The following is a 24,416-nucleotide window of genomic DNA, read 5'->3' on the forward strand; positions in this document are numbered from 1 at the left end:
GCCCCTTATCCCTGTTTTTCAATAGTAGATCAGCTTGTGTAAGAATTATAGGTATTAATGTCAGGAAAACAATTTCTAAAGATTCAAAGGAAGGATGACTTAAATTTCAGAGAATATTCTAGATTGCTTTACATGAATTCCTATCAACTTGAGACAATACATCTATTACAAGTCATTCTTTTTTGACAATTAGTTTGCAAAAAACATAATGAACAGAGTAAGTTTCTAAAGTGCTGGTAAAGTTTGTGTTGGTCCTGAACTTTAATTACAAAAAAAATTTTGTCAGTTAATAGGTTGATATATTTGTTTATGTTTATGTTATAGTATGGGTTTTCTGTAATAGTTAACATTTTAAGAACTAAAACCAAGTAAAAAGAATAGTTGACTTTTAAAGTTTGCATTGGAAAAGTAAGCTTCAAATATGTTATCTTGATTTAATTATTTTTTTCTTTTGACCCTAAATTTGCTCAATAGCTTAACTTCAAACTATAAATATTTGAATACTTAAATAAAAATGAAAATAAAATGAGAAACATTGGCTCTTGAACTCTGAGCTGCAAACTGGCATCGAGGAAGAGAAGTCAGATCTACATAATCTCAGGAAAACATTGGAGTACTTGGATAATTTATTTTTCCTATTCTTTTATTTATTTATTTTTTAAAGATTTATTTATTTTGAGAGAGCGAGAATGAGAGAGAGAGAGTACATGAGTGGGGGAGGGTCAGAGGGAGAAGCAGGCTCCTCGCTGAGCAGGGATCCCGATGCGGGACTCGATCCCGGGACTCCAGGATCATGACCTGAGCCGAAGGCAGTCGCTTAACCAACTGAGCCACCCAGGCGCCCCTTTCCTATTCTTTTAATTCCATAGTTAGACAAATATAAAAATACCTTCAAATAAGCTACAATGGAACACTCAAAATTAATTTTTCTTACTGTTTTTTAAATTTTAATGGACCTAGGTGTTTACAGGGATATTAAAGATTGAAGTACATTTTGAAGCAACATGTATATTCACTAATGTGTATAACATGATATATTTTCAAAGTTATGAAGTGACCGTGTTTCGGAGGTTATCTTGTCATGCCTTGCATCCCATTGCTGTAACCAACAAAGGCTTTGCTATGTAGCTCTTATTTGTATGCATGCCATGCATTTCGATCAATATATATCTATCTATCTATATATAGATAGATAGATAGATATTTCATATATATTTAGGATTTCCTAAATTTTGCACTTGAATTCAAAGATTTTAAAAAAAGGAAAGGAAAGAGGGTATGTATGTTCTGTTGTTTGAAGTTTGCCTTGTAATAAGCAAAATGCTTGTAAGAGAAACAAAAGCATGCTTGCTTAGAACTCCAGAGTAATACTGTTTATGGTCTCTCTGCAGCTAGATCCTGAAGCTAGTACTATTCTAAAAGAACTTCAAGTTAAACTCAACAGGGTTCTGGATGAGCTCAGCATCACTTATGGTGAAAGGTAAGTGACCTAAGTAGTTATTAGCCAACTGGGTTAGGTTTCCCCTAATAGTAATCATGCCTTCAATGCTGTTTCTCTCCTCTGACTGGCTACATCCATTTAACTTCAGTAATCAATCCAAGCATTATCTCATCTGAACAATCTTTCATGACCCCTCAATTTAACCATGATATCTTGCTACATGTTCCCCAGAACTCTGTGTAATCCTTTAGTTGGGTAGCATGTACAACACTATGCTTTAAGTTCTGGTTTACTTGCCTGTCTCCCTGACTTTCCTGGCATACTTCTTTTTTTTTTTTTTTTTTTTTAAGATTTTATTTATTTATTTGAGAGAGAGAATGAGAGAGAGAAAGCACATGAGAGGGGGGAGGGTCAGAGGGAGAAGCAGACTCCCCGCTGAGCAGGGAGCCCGATGCGGGACTCGATCCCGGACTCCAGGATCATGACCTGAGCCGAAGGCAGTCGCTTAACCAACTGAGCCACCCAGGCGCCCCTCCTGGCATACTTCTTAAGTGCAGAAACCACATATCTCATTCCTACTTGAAATTCTAGTGTTTAGAGCTTGGCAATTGGCTGCTGAAGGAAGGGAGGGAGGGAGAAAGGCAGGGAGAAAACCTTTACGTACAAAAGAAGACTGAGCTGCATTTACGCCATTTATATCACTGTAGTTGCACTTCTAAACAACTGAATCCAACCCCATAACCTAATTAAGTCAGGATTTTAGGTTTTAGGGCTTAGGAATCATAATGTAATTACTCTATGGGAGAGTACTGGCAAATTTTTTTCTTACTTTTAAAAAATTAACTGTCTATAGTGTGGCTCTAAAGAAAGAACAATTCATCCTGGATAAATTTCACTTTGGTCCTATAGGAAAAGGCCATTATATTATCATAAAAAATGGTAAAATAGAAAAGCAAACACATTTTCGAAGAGGTTCATTAACTTCATACAGAATTTGCTTTAAATATTGGTTCAATAAATGTTGACTTATTGTGTTCAGTTCTCAAATGACACTATAAAAATTGCTCTAATGGTGAAGGCTAGCCATCTCTTTGAACCCCACTCATCACTTATTATTGGGTTTTGGAAAGATACATGCTTAATAAACATTTATTGATTAGATATGCTACTTTTATATCAGAAAGATTGAAAAGAAAAAGACACTAAAAGCCTCATATAATTTTTTCAAATATAGCATTGATGCAAAGTAAAGAAAAATCCCATATTGGCCTTCTCCTTATTATCAGGGGTATGTCCATCGTCTTTATACAGCCCACCTTCACAGGTGCTGAGCAAGAGACAGCCTTGCTGTGTTGAGCGCAGGTGATTGCCCTGCCTCTGTTGCGTTTTGTTAGCTGACCTGGATGATTCTGCTTACTTGGCCCAGATATTAATAAGCAATTTGAAGGTTCTGTTTACCTGGAGTTGGAATTGTAGACATTGTCCCAGAGACGTTGGAGCTCATTGGCTCTGACTTACTTGAGTGACACTTAGTTGATGGGGGCCTTTGGTCAGCCAGTTTAGGCTTACCTCTCTTCATTGGAGTCGTGAATTAATATGTGGTTAGCAAAAGACTGTTGCCTTCAGCTGAGAAGGCAAAAATAGAGGTTATTTGGCCAAGTCAGGGAAAATAAAAAGGTGTTGGGGAGAGCAAGGGGTGTTCAGAACCTCATGGGAAATAAGATGACTAAACAGAATAGTGATCAGAAGAGAAATAAAAAAGTATATTCAAATTACTTTCTGTAAATAGCCAAGTCATCCTTATGAATAAATACTTTTTTAAAATTTTATTTTGTTCTGTTTTGTTTGATGGGGGTGGAATTCAGGTTACAAAGGCTGAAATATGAGTTATGATTTAAAAAACTTGAGCAAACTTCAGTTATGAAATAAGGAGTAGTGCTCTTAGAAGGGTACTGGAAGTATTTTGTTCATCTGAAGCCAACTATTTTAACCTAGATACTGAAACTCCTGGTTACTCAGTACTATTGCTTCATTATTTTTTTAAATATAGGAAAGAATTTAATATTTTGTGCAATTAGGGCTAGGATTATTGGGATAAACCACCCACATGTCATGCTTTCCTTATAAAAAGAATGATTATTATATATCTGTTGGTATGAATTTATTTCTCACACAACCAACCAGATCTACATCACACACACACACGGTGTGGGTGGGAAGTCTATAATGATCAGGGTGACCATGCTGTGAAGTCAAACTAGGTCATTTTAGTCTGAATCTCCCCTCTTTAGAGTCTTAATTAGCAGTTTTAGAGCTTTAAAATTAAGGGTGTATTTAATTGTCCCAAATCTATTTTATCTGGTGTTCTTAAAACCCACAATTAAATGATTCTAGTATATGGAGCTGGGAGGATGATTTCACATCACAGTAGAGCCCGCGCAGAGCCAAACCACGCAACTGAAGCCTGGGTTCGTGGGTTCTTCTTCTTCTTCTTTTTTTTTTTTTTAAAGATTCTATTTATTTGACAGAGACACACAGAGAGAGGGACCACAAGCAGGGGGAGTGGGAGAGGGAGAAGCAGGCTTCCCGCCGAGCAGGGAGCCCGATGTAGGGCTCGATCCCAGGACCCTGGGACCATGACCTGAGCCGAAGGCAGACACTTAACGACTGAGCCACCCAGGCGCCCCGGTTCATGGGTTCTTGACACGCTCTCAGGGAACCCACTTGTGACTGAAACTAAGTGATGTCATTTCAGTGATATCTTAAAGATGTTCTTTTATTTTTCAAAACTTGTGCCACTTCGGTTTGTGCTTACACTGTGGGCTTTGGCTTTTGGTTTACTACATTTCTTTTAATGATGCCTTTGGTACCAGTGGCTAGCTGGGTTAAGTAAAGAATTCAGGAACTTTTCCTAGGAATTCTCCTGTTAGTATTTGGCTTCATAAGTGCTCAGAAAATCCATCGCCATTAACCGGTACCACTTTTATTCAAGCTGATTACTAAAGACTTTTCCAACCAAAAAATGGATAGAGAAAAAAATATTTTGGACAAATTTACCAAAAATTAATAGAGACAAAAATATTTTAGGTGAAATGAAGGTGTTGGTTCACTCTGGATCAATGCTAAGATAAAATGTCATTATCTCTGATACACTGATAACCCTTCTTCCATATGCCCGATCTCACACACAGCTGGCTTCTGGTGGGAGTTCACCATATGGGTCTATTGTAGGAGAACTCGTTTAAACATTTTTGTAACATGACTGTCATACCTTCTGCTCAGTCTGTCCTCCACCCTAATACAATGATTTGAGAATCAGTGCAAAAGAAAGTCACTATTTCGAAGGTGATTATTATTATAGTCAGCAGGATCACTGATGACCCAGTGGTAATCAACTAGTGCAAATTTTCCAAGATTATGTACCTTTCTTTTCTATTGCCCCAAGTATTTACCACCTCTACCCTCACTAAATACACACACCACCACCTTCATCACTTAACTTTCTCACCTTCTCCACCATGCCCACCACTACTTTCCTCCATAACCACTACCTGACAAAAGTCCAAAGGCAGGTCTAGCCAGATAAAAGCCAAATGTTCAGACATCTGGGTTCCTTTGGACCTGAGTCTGAAAGAGGCACATAGTATTTTTTAAATATTTGTAGAATGCATGCATGCATTGATAAATATTTATATTCTTTCTACTTAATTAATAATGGAAGCACTGTATAGTGAAAATTCCTAAACTTCTATATAAAATTTTAGGAATTAGTACAGTTGGATACTTCTCAAATAATATGAACCCTATAACCTTTGTGTGTGGAGAAAGAAGAAGAAAGGCACAGACTTGATTGCAATACTTTTTAAGATGGACTCTTCTAATCATCACCATTCCAGTGACAGGACCATTTTCCAAGCTTTCATTTATCCCCATTCTCCTAAATGTTTTTTTTCTTGCCTGCCTGTATATCTGTTATGATTACTCTTTCATGTGTTGGAAACATGAAAGTGACAGACAAAATAGAGGAATGGTGGTGATGATGAGTCTCCATTATTTAAATGTCTTACTTTGTGCCAGTTACTTTCATAAGGGATATAAAGGATGAAAAATAATATGAACAATTACTCTTCACAGAGTTATTTAAATTCTTAGAGTGGTAAGGTAATAAAAGTGGGTGGAAGGAGGAGAGTCCTTGATACATTCCATCATTTTTTTCTTGAGCAACCTCTTTGTGCATCTTGTTCCATGGTGTGAATATATAGCACTAAAAAAAAAAAAAAAAAAAATTCCCTGCTCTCATGAAACTTACATTCTAGTTGGGGCAACAGGAAATAAAGAGTATGCAGTGTGTTAATAATAATAATAATAAGGGGCACCTGGGTGGCTCAGTCATTAAGCGTCTGCCTTCAGCTCGGGTCATGATCCCAGGGTCCTGGGATCGAGCCCCACATCGGGCTCTCTGCCCAGTGGGAAGCCTGCTTCTCCCTCTCCCACCCCCCCTGCTTGTGTTCCCTCTCTCGCTGTCTCTCTCTCTGTCAAATAAATAAATAAAATCTTTAAAAAATAATAATAATAATAGAATAATTTTTATCTATATAGAATAATAGTGCAATTAAGAAAAAAAACTGCAAGGGAATGGAGAATGATAGAAATGTCATTTCAGGTTGAGTGTTCAAAAAGACTTCTCTAAGGACCTCACATTTCGCATATGCCTGAAATAAGTGAGGTCAAGAGACCCATGAGAAATTTCATGGAGGAGGGAACATAATAGTGGCCAAGAAATAAGAGTATCCTCAGAGAATTCTAAGAACACTAATATTTAGGATACTTTATAAGGATTTGCTAATGGATATTGCGTATGAGAGAAACTCATTAGACTTCTAAGTGGAAAGTTTTCGGAGGCATGGAGCTCACACTAGAAGTCAGGTCTGCTGATGTGTATTGGAATTACCAGTATATTGATGGTGTGAAAGCCATGAAACTAGATACGACTGCCAAAAAAGCTCTATTTGATGGAGAAATGGAGTGATCCAGTGATCAAGCATAGAGGATTACAATGTAGAGTTGCCAGCTAAAATATAGGATATACACAATTAAATTTGAATATCAATAAACAATGGATATGTTTAGTATACATATGTCTGAAATATTGCATGGGGCATACTTGTACTAAAAAATAATTCACTATCTGAAATTTAAATTACCTGGGTATCCTGTCTTTTTATTTGCTAAGTCTGGCCACCCTACTCCAATTATGAGAGATCAGGTAATTGAGAAAGGAGCATAGCCAATGAGATTAGAGGAAAGCCAAGAGGGTATGGAGTCCCAGATGCCAAGTGAAGAAGGTGTACCCACATGCCAAGAGTCTTTCAGGAACAGTCATTTTTCCAAACAATGCTCAAAGGAACATCTCAGCTGTTACCTGGAGAGATGGAGCCAAATGAACCCCCACTCAAATTAATTCAACCTGAAGACCGTTACTTTTATCTGCCTTACATATATGGGTCCCAAGTAAGCTTTCATCACAACAAAATTTTTTGCAGCTGAACAAGAGGTTTGAAGACTATTGAGCAAGGGAATTCACACCATTTGAAACAGACCAAACTCCTCAGAGTTGAATTAAACAGACACAGACAAAAGAGTCATAACTGCTTGCTTTTATTTCAGAATTTATATTTCTTATTTTTAGTTTCCAGCTTATCATTGAAGAATGTATAAAACAGATGAGTTTTGAATTAAACCAAATGAGAACAAATGGAAATACTGCATCTAATAAGAACAGCACGGCAATGGATGCAGAGATTGTATTAAGACCCCTCATGGACTTCTTGGACAAAACGTAAGTTTTCTACCTAGTGTCTCTTTAACCATTACCCTAAATTTGATTGATACGGGTTTAAGGAAAAAGACAGCTTTAAAAAGGTTTCTACAGAAATATATTAATTAAAAAGGAAAAGACTTGTAGTTCATTACCAGATGGGAAAAAAGCAGGAATGACTTTATGCAGGAAAGGAAAAATGGAGAGGAAATAAATATTGGTAACTAAGGAGTTTGGTGTTCTGAAGGGAAAGAGTATTAAGATTTGATGCTCCTCAGATAAGACACTGTTTTGCATCAAAACATCAAAAAAGTCTGGGTTGAGCCCAGAATGTCTGATTCCATGTCAGAAACCCGAAGAAGAGAATAGCACAAATATGACTAGAATTACTTCAGCTCAGAGGCAAGTAGACTGCCTGACTCAACCTTCAGTAATTTACTGAGCACCTATCTTTATCAAACTTTATTCTAGGCCCACGGTAGTGATGACACAGTGAGTCAAAATCCCTGAGTCCATGGTGATGATGGTCTCACAGTGGTGGGAATGGAGGCCTTTGTGACCAACTAAGACAGTGTTCTTAACCAAAAAGTCTTGTTTTTTTAAGGCTTCTGCTAAGTCCCTACTCTTAGTAGTTCTAATTTTGTAAGTTTGGAGTAGAATCGAGGCACCTATATTTTAAGATGTGTCCACAATTGGGAACCATTGATGTAAAACAACCGGAGACATGATTTCTTAAATAGTGATACCTAGCACCAAACTGAAGGTAGAAAAGTAAAAAATAATTCTGAAAGCCTACCAAGGGACCAGTGTTATACCTGGTAGTTTGCATATGTCACCTCAGTCAGTATTGTTGCAGCAAATTAATTAATACCAAAGGGACCAAGATAAATAAGGACACAATACCTTTCTTTAAAGATAAAGACAACAAAGCAAGAATTAGTAGGGAGGACCTATTCTATAACTTACATTTTAATTCCCTTTCCCTTTCCTTGTAGTCTTACTGCATAAGCAAGACTAATGTTCTTATAACTTTAACTTTAGTATTTGGTAGACAAATTAGGTCTTATTTTCTGTCCTTTATGAGGAAATATCTAGGAGATAGCTTAGCAGGAGGGAGGTAGGCAAGTGATGTAGAAGAAAAGGAAGAAAGTCAGAAAGCCTTCTTCATTTCTTCTTTAAAAAAAAAAAGAAAGAAAGAAACTAAAGATTTTATTTATTTATTTGAGAGAGAGAGAATGAGAGACAGAGAGCATGAGAGGGAGGAGGGAGAAGCAGACCCCCTGCCGAGCAGGGAGCCCGATGCGGGACTCGATCCCGGGACTCCAGGATCATGACCTGAGCCGAAGGCAGTCACTTAACCAACTGAGCCACCCAGGCGCCCATCTTCTTTAGTTTCTTATTGTAGACTTTTACCATCTAATTTCCTACACAACCCCTTGATGTTTTTATCATATTAGATGGCTCTTTTCTCTGGCCAGTATGGAATCGAATCACATAAACACCACCATTTTGTCATGAGTGTGATAGTGAATGGAGAGCAGGACAAAGCAGTCCCGATTCTCTTAAAACTCCTACTGGAAGAATGCCTTCTGGTTTTTGACCTCCAGCCAGCAGTTTGGAGACATGTCATTTATCATTAGCAAAACTTTATTTTTGTATATACTGTAGCCAAACATTGTAGAACATACAGAAAGTTCTAAGTTATCCTAATACTGTCAACTACTAGTTGAGAGACCTTGAATCCATTTCACCATCTTTGAAATGGGGCAAATACATAAAGTCAGTGGACGCCTTTTTCAGCATATTTAAATTATTTTAATTTCTATTTTTATTTTATTTCTATTAATTTTCTACTTATAATTATACATCATTATACCATCTGTATAATTTTTTCTAATTCTTAGTAGAAAGGGACAGTATATAATGATACAAAAAAATCTATGAGCTTTAAAAATTTGTGAAAGATTTAAAATTTTTAGAAAGAGACATGAGGCATGAAGAGTTGCAGAAATTCTCAGGGTTAATAAAAAAATGTGTAACCATAAAGCCATTAAAAGTCAGGTATTAATTCTGTTCTCAGGGAGGCAAAAAGGAAAAATAAGGTACACCAATAAACACAATAAGGTATTAAGTTATTAATTCCTTGTTCAGACCATCAGATATTCCATTTAGGTTAGATCTTTCCAGGTGGATAGGACTGAGAGGTATAGAAATGAGGGACAGACATTCTGGGAGGTGGGGATTGAACAGCTGGATATGGTTTTCATGAAAATCTGATCAACTGTATGACAGCTACCTTGAAGACTCCCAGCCCTCTATTGTCCATTTTAAATGAACAAACAGGAATTTGTCAGAGTTAACCAACTGTGTAAGGCAAGCTGAAAAGCCTATATTTTGGAAACGGAGTTATCTAGGTTGGTTGACCACAGACCAATTAACCAGACAATTTTCAAATGCCATGTATTTAAAATGAGTAATAGAGGGCTGGGAGTCTTCAAGGTAGCTTTGAGAAAAATCCCCTTAGAAATCGTGTTATGAACAAATAATGCAATATATGTTAAGAAAAAAAAGAAGAAGAAGAAGAAGGTAGCAGGAGGGGAAGAATGAAGGGGGGAAATCGGAGGGGGAGACAAACCATGAGAGACGATGGACTCTGAAAAACAAGCTGAGGGTTCTAGAGGGGAGGTGGGTGGGAGGATGGGTTAGCCTGGTGATGGGTATTGAGGAGGGTACATTCTGCATGGAGCACTGGGTGTTATGCACAAACAATGAATCATGGAACACTACATCTAAAACTAATAATGTAATATAGGGGATTAACATAAGAATAAAAAAAATTGAAAAAAAAAAAGAAATCGTGTTATGTTACAAATGTATAGGCTCTCTAAATAAAACATCTTATTTCCTTGTGTCTCAGTTTCTTCACCAAGACCTCCCCACTCTATAAAACAAACTGTAAACTCTTTTTCCATCTGGCAAAAATCCCATGCAGAGTTGCAAACATGTCAAGGATTTTATACCTATTCATTCATTTCCAGGCACAGCTGAGTTAGTTGGCATGCCAAGTATGTGAGCGGACCATAAAAACAAGGTCAATTCTTCAACTCAGACCTTTTGAAAACGGAAAGGACACGTCCGCTACAAAAGTGGCAGATTTGTTTTGTCTCAAATTACCCTAGGAATGTCTCTGAGGTTAGGTCCTGTCTTGCAGCCATGATACGTCTGTGGGTTGCTACCCTACGTCCATATCGTGGCTCTGCCCTCCAAAGTGGTCTCCAAAAGAGCGGGACTACACATTCCATAGCTGTGCACAGGGGCGCTGACTTTCCTTTTCATCCAAAGTTGCTCTCCTTCATTTTCATATACTAGGGATCTGCATATAGTAGTGTTAAGAGAAATAATTCTCCATAAAGGTGTATTTGGGAAATCTTTCCCTTTGCCTTTCACGTGTTACATGCCTTTAGAGATTAATTACATAAATTTAAAATAATCAATTCTGTCTCTATTAGAACCAGAATTCAAGTTGTAATTTCTGAGTCCAAAAGCATACAGAGTACTTGGCAGCACTATAGGGAGTTAATGAGGCTATCCAGAGGCCTTCTGTGAAACAGGTTTGATTAGCTTTTACTAAAGGCACCTCAAAAAGTTCAGTGTCCTATTACAGCACATTCAGTAAATGTCTATTGCAGCACTGAGTTCACAGACTCTTGGGCCTTCATACAGTAACCTTTTTGTCCAGGGCAGCAAGGGGGCATTGGACGACACACTGGATTCGGAGAATTTTTCAGCCCTCACTTACTAACTTCACTTCCTTGGACAAGTTCCCTAACTTCTCAGAACTGTTTTTGATTTATAAAATGGATATAGTAATAAACAAAAAAGATCTGCAGAAGAGGTTTTTAAAGGAAGGCATTATATAAAAATAGACAATGTTATCATCATTCTCACCCTAAGAAGAATTTGTAAGAAATACAAATTTAAATCTATTAAAGTTGGTAAATTTGGTATCTATCTTCAAACCTGAACTTAGAGAAACAGAACAAACAGATTGGTAGTTGCCAGAGGTTGAAGGGGGATGGGGAGAATGGGTAAAAGTGGTCAAAAGGTACAAACTTCCAGTTACAAGATAAGTAAGTCCTAGGAATGTAATGTATAGCATGGTGACTATATTAACAATATTTTATAGTATATTTTAAAATTCCAGAGGGTAGAATAGATCTTACAAGAACTGTTAACTGTCTGAGGTAGTGGATGTTAACTTACTGTGGTAATCATTTTGCAATATATATGCATATCAAATCATTACGTTATACACCTAAACTTACACAATGTTATATGTTAATTGTTTATCAATAAAACTGAAAAATAAAGCTGGTAAATTTTGGCTCTTGAGTAAAATTATATGCATCTTTTTTATGTTGGAGCAGTGCCAGGTAATGATAAAAGTGTGTTTCTTTGGTGTTTGGCCTGCATCATGAATATGGGATGTGTAGTAAATACAAGTTAGGAATGTGGATGAAAATCACATACTTTGGGGGCCTTGATATCAATTTAGGAAACAATTTAAGGCGAGAGATACCCTGAATACATTTTCTACCAAATAGCAAATTGTCAAATATGTGTTGAAACATATCTTTAATATTATGTATTTTGTTCAATAAATGAAATTTAGCATTTGAAAATTATAAAGGCCTATTCATATATTTAAATCTCAGTATTGAAAAATAATTTCTGATCAATTAAATAAGCTGATACCCTGATATGGGCTTGTAAGTGATTATATGTCTTATTTTATTTCAGATTAAGTCTCTCAGCAAAAATCTGTGAGAAAACAGTCCTAAAGCGAGTTTTGAAGGAGTTATGGAAGCTAGTTCTTAACAGAATAGAAAAACAAATTGTTCTCCCTCCTCTGACAGATCAAACAGTAAGTATTTAAAATGAAGATTTGATTAAACTTTTTGTTTTAATTTTAATTTTTTTATTTTTGAAGTGTAGTTGACATACAATGTTAGTTTCAGGTGAACAACAGTGATTTGACAATTCTATACTTTATTTAATGCTCACCACAATAAATGTAGTCACCATCTACTAACATATAAATAGGTTATTAAAATATTATTGATGGTTTCCTGTGCTGTACTTTTCATCTCCATGATTTATTTATTTCATAACTGGAAGTTTGTACCTCTTCATCCCCTTCACATATTTTGCCCATTCTCCCACCCACCTCCTCTCTGGCAAACACCACTTTGTTGGTTTTTAGATTCCAGGTATAAGTGAAATCATATGGTATTTGTCCTTTTCTGTCTGACTTATTTCACTGGGCATAATACCCAGAAGGTCCATTCATGTTGTCACAAATGGCAAGATCTCATTCTTTTTATGACTGAATAATATCCCATTATGTGTATGTATACACACACACACACACACACACACACCCCATCTTCTTTATCCATTCATCTATTGGTGGACACAGGCTGCTTCCATATCTTGGCTATTGTAAATAATGCTGCAATAAATATAGAGGTGCATATATCTTCTTGAATTAGTGCTTTCATATTCTTTGGGTAAATACTCAGCAGTAAAACTACTGAATCATATGGTATATCTATTTTTAATTTTTTGAGGAAATGCCGTACTGTTTTCCACAGCGGTTCCACCAATTTACATTCCTACCAAGGAAAATCAAGTGCATGATGATTCCCTTTTCTCCACATCCTCACCAATACTTCTTATTTCTTGTCTTTTTGATTCTAGTCATCGTGACTGGAGTGAGGTGATATTTCATTCTGGTTGTAATTTGCATTTCCCTGATGATTAGTGATGTAGAACATCTTTTCATGTGTCTCTTGGCCATCTGTAGGTCTTCTTTGGAAAAATGTCTATTCAATTCCTCTGACCATTTTTTTAAATTTAATTTTATTTTATTATGCTAATCACCATACAGTACATCATTAGTTTTTGATGCAGTGTTCCATGATTCATTGTTTGCATATAACACCCAGTGATCCATTCAGTACATGCTGACCATTTTTTAATCAGGTTATATGGGGTTATTTTGTTGTTTTGAGGTTGTTTGGTGTTAAGCTGTGTAAGTTCTTCATATGTTTTGGGTATTACCCCCTTAACAGATATATCATTTGCAAATAGCTTCTCCCATTCAGTAGGTTGCCTTTGCATTTTGTTGATTTGCATTGGTGTTCAAAGCATTTTATTATAGTATAGTCCCAGTAGTTTATTTTTGTTGTCCCCCTTGCCTAAAGAGAAAGATCTGTAAATATGTTGCTAAGGCCAATACCGAAGAGATTACTGCCTATTCTCTTTTAGGAGTTTTATGGATGCAGGTCTTACATTTCTGTCTTTAATCCATTTTGAATTTATTTTTGTTTATGGTGTAAGAAAGTGGCCCAATTTTATTCCTTTGCATGTAGCTGTCCAGTTTTCCCAACACCATTTATTGAAGAGACTGTCTTTTCCCCATTGTACACTCTTGCCTCTTTGGATGTAAATTAATTGACCATATAAGCATGGATTTATTTCTGGTATTGCCATTCTGTTCTGTTTATCTGTGTGTCTGTTTTTATGCCAGTGCTATACTGTTTTAATTACTATGACTTGGTAGTATATCTTAAAATCTGGGATTGTGATACCTCAAACTTTTTCTTTCTCAAGATTGCTTTGACCATTCGAGTCTTCCATACAAATTTCGGGATTATTTGTTCTAGTTTTGTGAAAAATGCTATTAGTATTTTGATAGGGATTTCATTGAATCTATAGACTTCCTTGGGTAGTACGGACATTTTAATGATATTAGTTGTTCAAATCCATGAGCATGGTGTATTTTTTCATTTGTTTATGCCATCTTCAGAATGTAAGTCTTTCACCTCTTTGGTTAAATTTATTCCTAGGTATTCTATTCCTTTGGTGCAATTGTAAATGGAATTGTTTTCTTGATTTCTCTTTTTGCTACTTCATTATTAGTGTATAGAAATGTAACAGATTTCTGCATATTAATTTTGTATTCTGTAACTTTACTGCATTCATTTATCAGTTCTAATAGTTTTTTGGTGGAGTCCTTAGGTTTTTCCATATATAGTATCATGTCATCTGCAAAAAAGTGACAGTTGTACTTCTTCCTCACCAATTTGGGTGTCTTTTCTTTCTTTTTCTTATCCAGTTGTGAAGCCAGGTCTTCCAGTGCTGTATTGAATAAAAGTGGTGAGAATAGAAATTCTCATCTTGTTCCTGATCATAAAGGAAAAGCTTTTATTTTTTCCCCACTGAGAATGCTGTTAGCTGTGGGTTTTTCATATATGGCCTTTATTATGTTGTATTTTGTCGAATGCTTTTTCTCTATCTATTGAGATGACTACATGGTTTTTATCCTTCCCCGTTAATGAGATGTATCAATCGATTGATTTGCAAATGTTAAACACTTCCTTGGATCTCTGGAATAAACCCCACTTGATTTTGGTGATTTTTTAAAAAGATTATTTATTTATTTGAGAGAGAGAGGGAGAGAATCTCAAGCAGACTCTCCAGTGAGCGTGGAGCCTGTTGTGGGGCTTGATCTCATGACCTGAGCCAAAACCAAGAGTCCAACATTTAACCAACTGAGTCAACCAGGCACCCCTGATTGTGGTGATTTTCTAATGTATTGTTGAATTCAGTTTGCTAACATTTAGCTGAGGATTTTTACATCCATGTTTGTCAGGGATATTGGCTTATGGTTCTCTCTCTTTTTTTTTTTTTTTTGGAGTGTCTTTATCTGGTTTTGGTGTCAGGGTAATGCTGGCTTCATAGAATGGATTTGGAAGTTTTCTTTCCTCTTCTATTTTTTGGAATACTTTGAGAAGAATAAGTATTAACTCTTCTTTAAATGTTTGTTGAATTCATCTGTAAAGACATCTAATCCTGGACTTTTGATTGTTGGGAGTTTTTTGATTACTGATTCAATTTCATTACTAGTAATTAGTCTGTTCAAATTTTCTATTTCCTCCTGACTCAGTTTTGGAAGATTGGATGTTTCTAGGAATTTATCCATTTTTTTCTAGGTTGTTCAATTTGTGGGCATGTACTTTTTCACAGTATTCTCATAATCCTTTATATTTCCATAGTGTTTGTTATGTCTCTTCCTTCATTTCTGATTTTATTTGAGCCCTCTCTTGATGAGTCTGGCTAAAAATGTTATCAATTTTGTTTATCCTTCTAATGAATTAGATCTTGGTTTTAATGATTATTTCTAATTTTTAGTCTATTTCATTTATTTCTACTCTGATATTTATTATTTCATTCCTACTTAACTTTGGGCTTTGTTCTTTTTCTAGTTCCTTCAGGTATAATGTTAGATCGTTTACTTGAGATTATCTTTGTTTCTTGATGTAGTCTTATATTGCTATAAACTTAGAACTACTATTCTTATATCTCAAAAATTTTGGACTGTTATATTTCCATTTTCATTTGTTCCCATGTATTGTTTTACTTCCTCTTTGATTTCTCTGTTGACAAATTGGTTGTTAAGTAGCATGTTTTTAGCATTCATGGTTTTTTTTTTTCCATTTTTGTCAATTGTAATTAATTTCTAGTTTCATACTATTTTGGTTTGAAAAGATACTTAATAATGATATCAATCTTAAATTTATTGAAACTTGTTTTGTGCCCTACCATGTGATCTATCTGTCCTGGAAAATATTCCATGTGCACTTAAAAAAAAAAAGTGTAATCTGCTGTTTTGAGATGGAATGTTCGGCATATATCTGTTAAATTCATTTGGTCTAATAGGTTCTTCAAAGCCCCTCTGTCCTTTGATTTGCTGTCTGGATGATTTATTTATTGATGTAAGTGGGCTCTTGAAGTCCCCTTCTATTATTGCATTACTGTTAATTTCATGACTGTTAATGTTTGCTTTCTGTATTTCCATGCTCCTGTGTTGGGTGCATGGATATTTACAAGTGTTATATCCTTTGTTGGATTGATCCTTTTGTCTTTATGTAATGCCCTCCTTTGACCCTTGCTGTATAGTCTTTGTTTAAAAGTCCATTCCATCTGATATAAGTATTGCTACTCTAGCTTTCTTTTTGCTTCCAATTGCATAGAATATCTTTTCCATCCCTTCTCTTTCAGTCTTTGTGTCTTTAGATCTGAAGTGAGTTTCTTGCAGGCGGCATATAGATGGGTTCTTTTTTAATTTTTTAATCCATTGAGTCATCTTGTATCATTTGATTGGAGCATTTAGTCCATTTACTTTTAAAGTACTTATTGATAGGTATGTATTTACTGCCAGTTTGTTGTTTTCTGGTTGTTTTTGTAGTTCTTCTTTGTTCCTTTCTTTTTTTGCTCTCTGTGGTTCAATGGCTTTCGTTAGTGTTATGCTTGAATTTCTTTTTTTTTATGTATATCTTATAGGTTTTAATGTGTGGTTACCATTGGGTTCATATATATATATAGACAGCGCAAATGTTAAGTTGGTGATCACTCAAGTTTGAACACATTCTAAAAGCATTAAACTTTTACTCCCACCTCCATATTTTTGTTAATGATATCATATTTTAAATCTTTTTATTTTGTGTATCCCTTGACCTATTTTGGTAGATATAATTGATTTTGCTATTCTTATGTTTTAACCTCCATACTGGTTTTATAGGTGATTAATCTACTACCTTTACTATAGTTTTGCTTTTACCTGTGAAATTTTTTCCTTTCATAATTTTCTTCTACTTATGCCTTTTATTTCCACTTAAATAATTTAACATTTCTTCAAACCTTCAACATTTCTTGTAAGGCTGGTTTTGTGGTGATAAACTCCTTTAATTTTTGTCTGCTGGGAAACTATCTCTTTTTCATTCTGAATGATAACCTTATCAGGTAGAATATTTTTCATTGTAGATTTTTTCCTTTCAGCACTCTGGCCTGCAGTTTCTGTTGAAAATTCAGCTGATAGCCTTACAGTGTTTCTTTTGTATGTAACTGTTTTCTTTTCTCATAATGCCTTTAAGATTCTCTCCTTATCATTACATTTTGCCATTTTAATTATTGTGTGTCTTGTTGTGTACTTCCTTGGTTTCATCTTGTTAGGTAGGGGCTTTCTGTGCTTCCTGGACCTGGATGTCTGTTGTCTTCCCCAGATTAGGAAATTTTTGAACCCCCTTCCCTCTCTGGGATGCTTAAAATTCACATGTTATTACTCTTTTTTTTTTTATTAACATATAATGTTTGTTTCAGGGGTACAGGTCTGTGATTTATCAGGCTTACACACATTACTCTTGTTGGTGTTATTCTCAGGTTTTCTTTATGCTGTTCAGTTTGGATGCTTTCTGTGACCTTGTCTTCCAGATTGCTAATCCATTCTTCTAGTATATTTTTAATCTCAGTTATTGTATTCTTCAGTGCTGACTTGTTCTTTATATTTTCTATTTCCTTTTTGAAATCCTCATTGAGTTCATCCATTCTTTTCTCAAATATGGTGAGAATCTTTATGACCATTACTTTGAACACTTTATTAGGCACATTAAATAATTGTGTTTAGTTTAGCTCTTTTTCTGTTATTTTGTCTTATTCTTCATTTGGGACATATTTTTCTGTCTCCTCATTTTGTCTAACTTTGTGTTTTTATGTATTAAGTAGGTCAACTCCATTTCCTGGTCTTGACAGTAGTGGCCTTGTATAGAAGAGGTCCTGTGGTCCCCTGTAGCATAGTCTCTTCTGGTCACTAGAGCCAGGTGCTCCAGGGTTGTGCCCTATGTGGGCTGTGTGCACCCTTCTGTTGTGGCAGAGCTGTGACTGCTGTGAGCTCACTGTTGGGTGGAGCCAGCATTCATCCTGGCTGTCTACTATTGGACTCTGACAGCTCCTTGTACAGCCATTTAGAGGTCCAGCTGCAGGAACTATGGACATGCTGGTGTGTGGGGTTATCTCCCATTCCGAGGGCAAGAGCCAGTCTAGAGGGACACTGGGCCGGGACATGCATTGCTACAAGGTAGATAGAGAGTGTTAACATTGATTCCCCTAAGTGTCTGGCTATTCAGGCTGGGGAGGGCAAGAAAAATTGCACCTGCCACTTTTGTTTCTAGAGAAATCTCCTGCAGATCACTGATCCTCTGGTATATAACCTAAAATTAGCCAATCAATCTTCATGGCACTTTCCAAACTGCTGCCTCTGTAAGAGCAAGGACTTGGTTTCCTATTACCCTCCAGTGCTCCCAGAGTTAAGCCTTGCTAATTTTCAAAGCCAGATGTTATGGGGACTTCTCTTGCCAGCGTGGGGCCCCAGGGCCAGGGGTGCCCAGTGTGGGGTTTGATCTCCTCACTTCTCTGACCTGTGATGTCTCTCCTATTTGTAGTGAATCATGCCAGGTGTTTGGTTCCTGATTGCGTCTCTGCCCCTCCTACCCTTTTCAATAGGGACTTCTCTCTTCAACTAGCTATGGAAGATCTGTTCTGCCAGTCTTCAGGTTGTTTACAGAGTTAGTTATGTAGATGTAGTTGTTTCCTTGGTGTGTCCATGGAATGAAGTGAGCTCAGGATCCTCCTGTTTCATCCTATTCCTCTCTCCCTTGATTATACCTTTAGTAACCCATCTAATTGTACTTTAAGTGAATGGTTTCCATCCAGCTAAGATAATGATTAAATCCATTTTGGGAAAAAGTCTTCGGTAAACAGTAACTAAACAGTGATCATTCAAATGACACTTGCCTATACAAATCAATTTTAAATAGTGTCAGTAGCAGGCAAACTTCACTTTTTGAAAAAAAAATATGAAAGTTTAATTTACAGCATTATCTGGGCTATACACATAATTTTTAAATTTAATTTTACTGTGAAACACCAGGGAAATAAATTTAGGATAGAACACCCCCACTCTGTTTTTTTCCTAAAACATTATAGTTTAAGAAGATAAATCCAACACTGCTATATGGAATATTTTTCTCCTTTCCATTTTACTTTCATCTATTACCTTTCCACTTGGAGGTTAATAGAGGAGACACCTTTTAGTGAATTCAAAGAACATGATTGTATCCTACATAGTGAAATAAAAAGGAACCAGAAAGATAATTTGGCAGCAAAGTTAGACAGTGGTCAAGTGGATACACAGTACCAGGTATCTCAGTTCACATATCCTGAGTCAAACAAAAAAAGAAATAGCCCTAGCATGCACCTGTTATGGAGCAACTATTTTTTTCTGTGACTGAGGAAGACAAGTTGATGCAAATAATGAGTAATTATAAACGCAAACTCAAATGTTCTGGCATCATTAATCATGCACACTCAGTCCATATTTAATGAAATTATATATAAAGTGTTCAACGATGCAAAGATTCATGTTTTTCTTGATTTCCTGCCAGCAAGTGATAAAATCTTTTATAGCCTATATACATATGGAAAGCCAAATTACATATATAAACATACATGCACGCTTGATTCTGCTACAATACATAATGCATTTCTATAACCCCAGTTAGCTGTCATGTAATTGGTAAACAGGGGAATGATGTCAGTATAATCTGGAAGTTGAGTTGGTTTATGTATAAATTTTCCTAGGTGGGAGGCTCTGAAATATAATAGAAGACCTATAAATTCAGCATAAAAGCAAAGAACACGCAGCTTGGCTACTACGTGGGGTGGAAGGCACACTGGTACATGGTTCTTCTATCCAAACAGATGAAGCGTGAATGGCTCTCACACATGACAGGCTACCCTCCCTGTGCTGAGAGTTCCACTTGTATGGGTATTGCCCCAGCCCACATTTGTACTCTACTGTTTTGTTGTTGTTTGGGTTATTTTTTATTCTGCATTTTTAATACCCCCTGTGGCAGCCATCGGCCTCACTGAGCTCCTCACTGTGCCATACGAGGTATATCCCAAAGTAGCACTTACTGTTTTTGATCGTCCGTTGGTAATAAAATTGCATGAGCTTTGACTATGCCACCCACTGCTAATTTCCCCATGAGCCCTTTATAGAATGAGGTTTTTCTTTTTTTTTTTTATTCTTATGTTAATCCCCATACATTACATCATTAGTTTTAGATGAAGTGTTCCATGATTCATGGTTTGTGCATAACACCCAGTGCTCCATGCAGAATGTGCCCTCCTCAATACCCACCACCAGGCTAACCCATCCTCCCACCCCCCTCCCCTCTAGAACCCTGTTTGTTTTTCAGAGTCCATCGTCTCTCATGGTTCATCTACCCCTCCAATTTCCCCCGCTTCTAGAATGAGGTTTTTCAAAAATACATCATCCTATAGGAGAAACTATATATGACATATCATTTTTTCTGTAAGGTATCCCCTAGGAAAGCTTACCATCACCTCAATTTTGTCTAGCATTGAGTTCTCAAAGTATGAAGCAATATCTGACATTCATTCATTCATTCAGTATATGTTCTTTGAGTTTCTGGTATGTGCTGGCACCATGGCGGGGATAAAAACAGGAGCAAAATTAGATGTGGTTGCTGTTCTCATCAACTTTGTAGTCCTTCATTTCCTAATAAATTCACAGGACCCACTGAAAAATGAAGAATATTATCCCAGAATAGTTGATTTTCCATCCTGAGAAAATATTCTAGAATATAATGAACTTAGTACCAAATTTAGTTCTCTCTTGTCACTTTTACCGACATGCCTCTAGCTTTTCATTCTAGTGGTGCTATGGATGGTTTATTTGTCTGTTTTACAAACTCTTCCCAGGCCTCGGAGTTCTAGGAAGAGCCTCTGGCTGAGGGGAGAGTTAAGAAGGCAGGTCTGTGATAGACTGGATGGCATTTGAGCAGCAGCTGCCTGCCTCAGCTCTGTATCTTGAAAGTTTGCCTAGATTTATTTGGGGGCCAAGTAGAGTAAGGGAGCTGCCACTATAAATAAACATTGGGACGCCTGGGTGGCTCAGTCGGTTAAGCGTCTGCCTTCGGCTCAGGTCATGATCCCAGGGTCCTGGGATCGAGTCCAGCATCGGGCTCCTTGCTTCTCCCTCTGCCCCCTGCTTGTGCATACTCTCTCTCTTTCTCTCTGACAAATAAATAAATAAATGTTAAAGATCATTGATTTAATCCATATGCTACATTAAACTGGCTATATTAGTAGTAACCCATGCATTAACTCTGACTTAAAACTCTCAGGAGGGGGACACCTATAAGGACAATTATATTGCCAGCAGTACCAGATAGCTTTGACCCAATCTGTAAAACAGACCAATTAAGTGTGTAAGGCATAAAAGTCATAAATATAAGAAGGGAAATAAAGCAAATTTTCTACTGACTATATTTTTACTCTTACTGAGGATCTTAAGACTGAGTATTCTCTCTCCTTTTCTATGTGTGTCTCTAGGGACCTCAGATGATTTTCATCGCAGCTAGAGATCTTGGACAATTATCCAAACTGAAGGTAATAAGAATAAAGGGGTTATTGGTTGTCTGTGAAACATAATGAGCTAACCACACGTCTACAAGAAACTATCCTTCTACTAGTGATGGTATCTAGCAGGCAGGACTAAGATGTATGTCTGTGGTAACAGTCTGCTTTAAGGATGCATCAGGTCAAAATTTAGGGACTGAATTTTACAGGTTTTCCCCACATATTTCTAATATTTTCCAATTGGTAGGGCAACTGGGAAATTCTGACTCTGTGTGATAGCTTTCAGCATTACTGCTTTTGGAGTAAATTAAATAACATTTCCTTTCATATATGAAACAGGCTTTGTATGAATAAAGGCAAAATGGAGTGCTTCATAGAAATCTAGTAAAGTCTAGAAAAATCTTAAAGGTGAGAAAGCTAGTGTGGGCAAATGAAACTCATCAAAGCAGACCTTGAATTTGTCAATATATTCAAGCACATTATAAATGCGGATTTGTGGACTAAATAACCCTACCCTTTATCATTGCTGAGATTCACAGGACTGTGCAGTTGTGTAGGAAGCATCAGCTTCTGTCCTTCTAGAATAGGAACTTGACTGGTTAAAATATATATTGTGCTTCTTTGACTTTTTCACTTAGAATAATGCCCTCCAGGTTCTTCCATTTTGTCGGAGATGGGTAGATTTCCTTCTTCTTAAGGGCCAAATAAGATTACCACATTTTCTTCATCCATTCATTCTTCAGTGGATGACATACAGGCCATTGTGCCTATAGTAGAAATATGTGTTGTTTTAGTTCCATTTCTTTATCTTAGAATATAGTTCCAGACACAGACCACCTTAGTTTAAATTCTACCTCAGTTGCTTCCAACTGTGTGACATTGGCCAAAGTATTTAAAAATTTTTAACCTTCAGATCTGGCATTTATAAAGTGCAGAACATTTTAACACTTGGTTTATAGTATTGTTGTGAGGATCAGTGAGATAATGCATACATTATCTCTGCATGGTAACTCACAGAGCCTGGCAGCTCAGAATTAGGGCTCGCTGGGGTTGTTTTGTGGGTAGAACACAGGGGAAGAATAATCCATTTGACTGCATCATTACTTACTGAGACAAAATAGGTGTCCTATAATTGCAGTACCCTATATTATTCTCTTGCTCAGAAAAACAAATTAGAAGCCAATAATCCATTTAAAGACCTCACCTAAAATTGCTTCTCACAGGTATTCAGTTATGTTGAGGGTTTGGAGGAAGCGTAAAAGGTAGACGTTACTCCCACACTATTGCTTTGGATCTTAGATCTTGATCCCTTCCTTTATCCCTCTTATTATCTTCCTGGGATTTATATTCCCTACTTTGAAAAATGGATTTATACAGGTTGAAATTTCTCATATAAAACCATGAAGGTGAAACAGCATAATATCTCATTATAAAGAAAAGAACATGCTTCTAGCATCTGTGTGATGTTAGGAAACACACTCCATCTCCCACAGCTTCAGTTTCCTGAGTTGGAAGTTTTATCAGCCAGAACTGTTTTCAGTTCCAAGTGATGGAAAGCCAGACTAACATAAGCAAGGAAGGAATTTATTGCTATATGAAATTTTATAACTGCTTTCCATCACTGCTTGATTAGGAACTCAGAGAATGTTATGGAACCCAGTTCGTATCTCTCAACTCTGTTCTTTCCTTATGTGATCTATGGCTGTAACAAATCTACCTTCCTATTTGTAAGACGGTTGTCTCTGCTCTTTATCTAACATCCTTTGAACTTGCATGTTGTAGAAAAGAACACCCAACTTGACGTGAGGAATCCCAACAAATCCCACCAGCACTTCCTGGTCTCTGATAGTGTTATCGCCACTCCAAAGCCAACCATTGTGACACAGGCTTAACTCACATAGCAACCTCTAGCAAGGGGGTGCAGTCAGCTCTGCCTGAATCTTAAGAACTCTGAGTGGGATAGAGATAGCTCCCCAGACGGCATATATATGCTAGATGGGAAAAATCAGAGTTCATACAAAACATAACACCTTAGGTCCCTTTGCAACTTCCAAACTTTTTGAAGACTGTAATAAACTAAAAAATTATTAGTAAAATGTCCTAAAAGGGTTATTATTATTCAAATTACAGAACAATAAGGCCCCTACAATATTATGCAAAATTAAAACTCTGGCCATAATAAAGAACTTCAAATTTTACAAAGCCATTTTCCCTTATTTTACTAAAATGTCACTTCCATTTTTATTCTCATTTTAAGCAATATTTTGCAGTATTTATATATTAGTTTGAAAGAAGATTTGGATAAATTCAGAAATCCTATATGGAAATATTAACAATTAACTAACTCAAAAGAACACAGAGTCAAGGAAAATAGAACAATGAGGGAAATTGTTTATCTGCATTTGACTATGATTTAGGATTAACCCATTAAAGAAGTGTTTATTCAGCCATTTGACACATTACTTCATGCTCTGGAACTTCATAATGTAGACATATTATGTATGCACAACTTACTACTATTTAATGGGATCAGATTTATTTGGCATAATTTTGAAAAAAAAAGTTGGACAGATGATACAATATCAAAACCAATTAATACATCAGAGACTGTAAATTTATTGCAAGCCAGCAGTAACTCTTTGCCAGCCTCTTTTAGAGACTCCCTTATTTTAATGAGCCATTTTTAAATCTCAAAATTATTTCTTGCAAAAATTATGTTTTTCTATAACACAGAGTTGAAGCCAGACAGATTTATATTTACTTACCCTAAAACATTTCCACCTATAATTTCGTAAACATTTCCCATTACTG

General features: G+C 36.3%; 1 protein-coding gene across 2 annotated transcripts in view; it reads left to right on the forward strand.

Annotated features, from left to right (window-relative positions):
• UNC13C (unc-13 homolog C) overlaps positions 1 to 24,416 on the forward strand; it is a 565,259-nt gene that overhangs the window by 470,205 nt on the left and 70,638 nt on the right. For both annotated transcript variants that reach the window (XM_034993923.1, XM_034993924.1), the window contains 4 exons: positions 1,392 to 1,480; positions 7,131 to 7,280; positions 12,060 to 12,183; positions 21,579 to 21,635. In XM_034993923.1, coding sequence (XP_034849814.1) covers positions 1,392 to 1,480; positions 7,131 to 7,280; positions 12,060 to 12,183; positions 21,579 to 21,635 — 420 coding nt within the window. The remainder of the gene's footprint in view (positions 1 to 1,391; positions 1,481 to 7,130; positions 7,281 to 12,059; positions 12,184 to 21,578; positions 21,636 to 24,416) is intronic.

This window comes from Mirounga leonina, unplaced genomic scaffold, assembly GCF_011800145.1.
Source record: "Mirounga leonina isolate KUSES-001 unplaced genomic scaffold, KU_Mleo_1.0 Mir_91, whole genome shotgun sequence".
NCBI lineage: Eukaryota > Metazoa > Chordata > Mammalia > Carnivora > Phocidae > Mirounga > Mirounga leonina.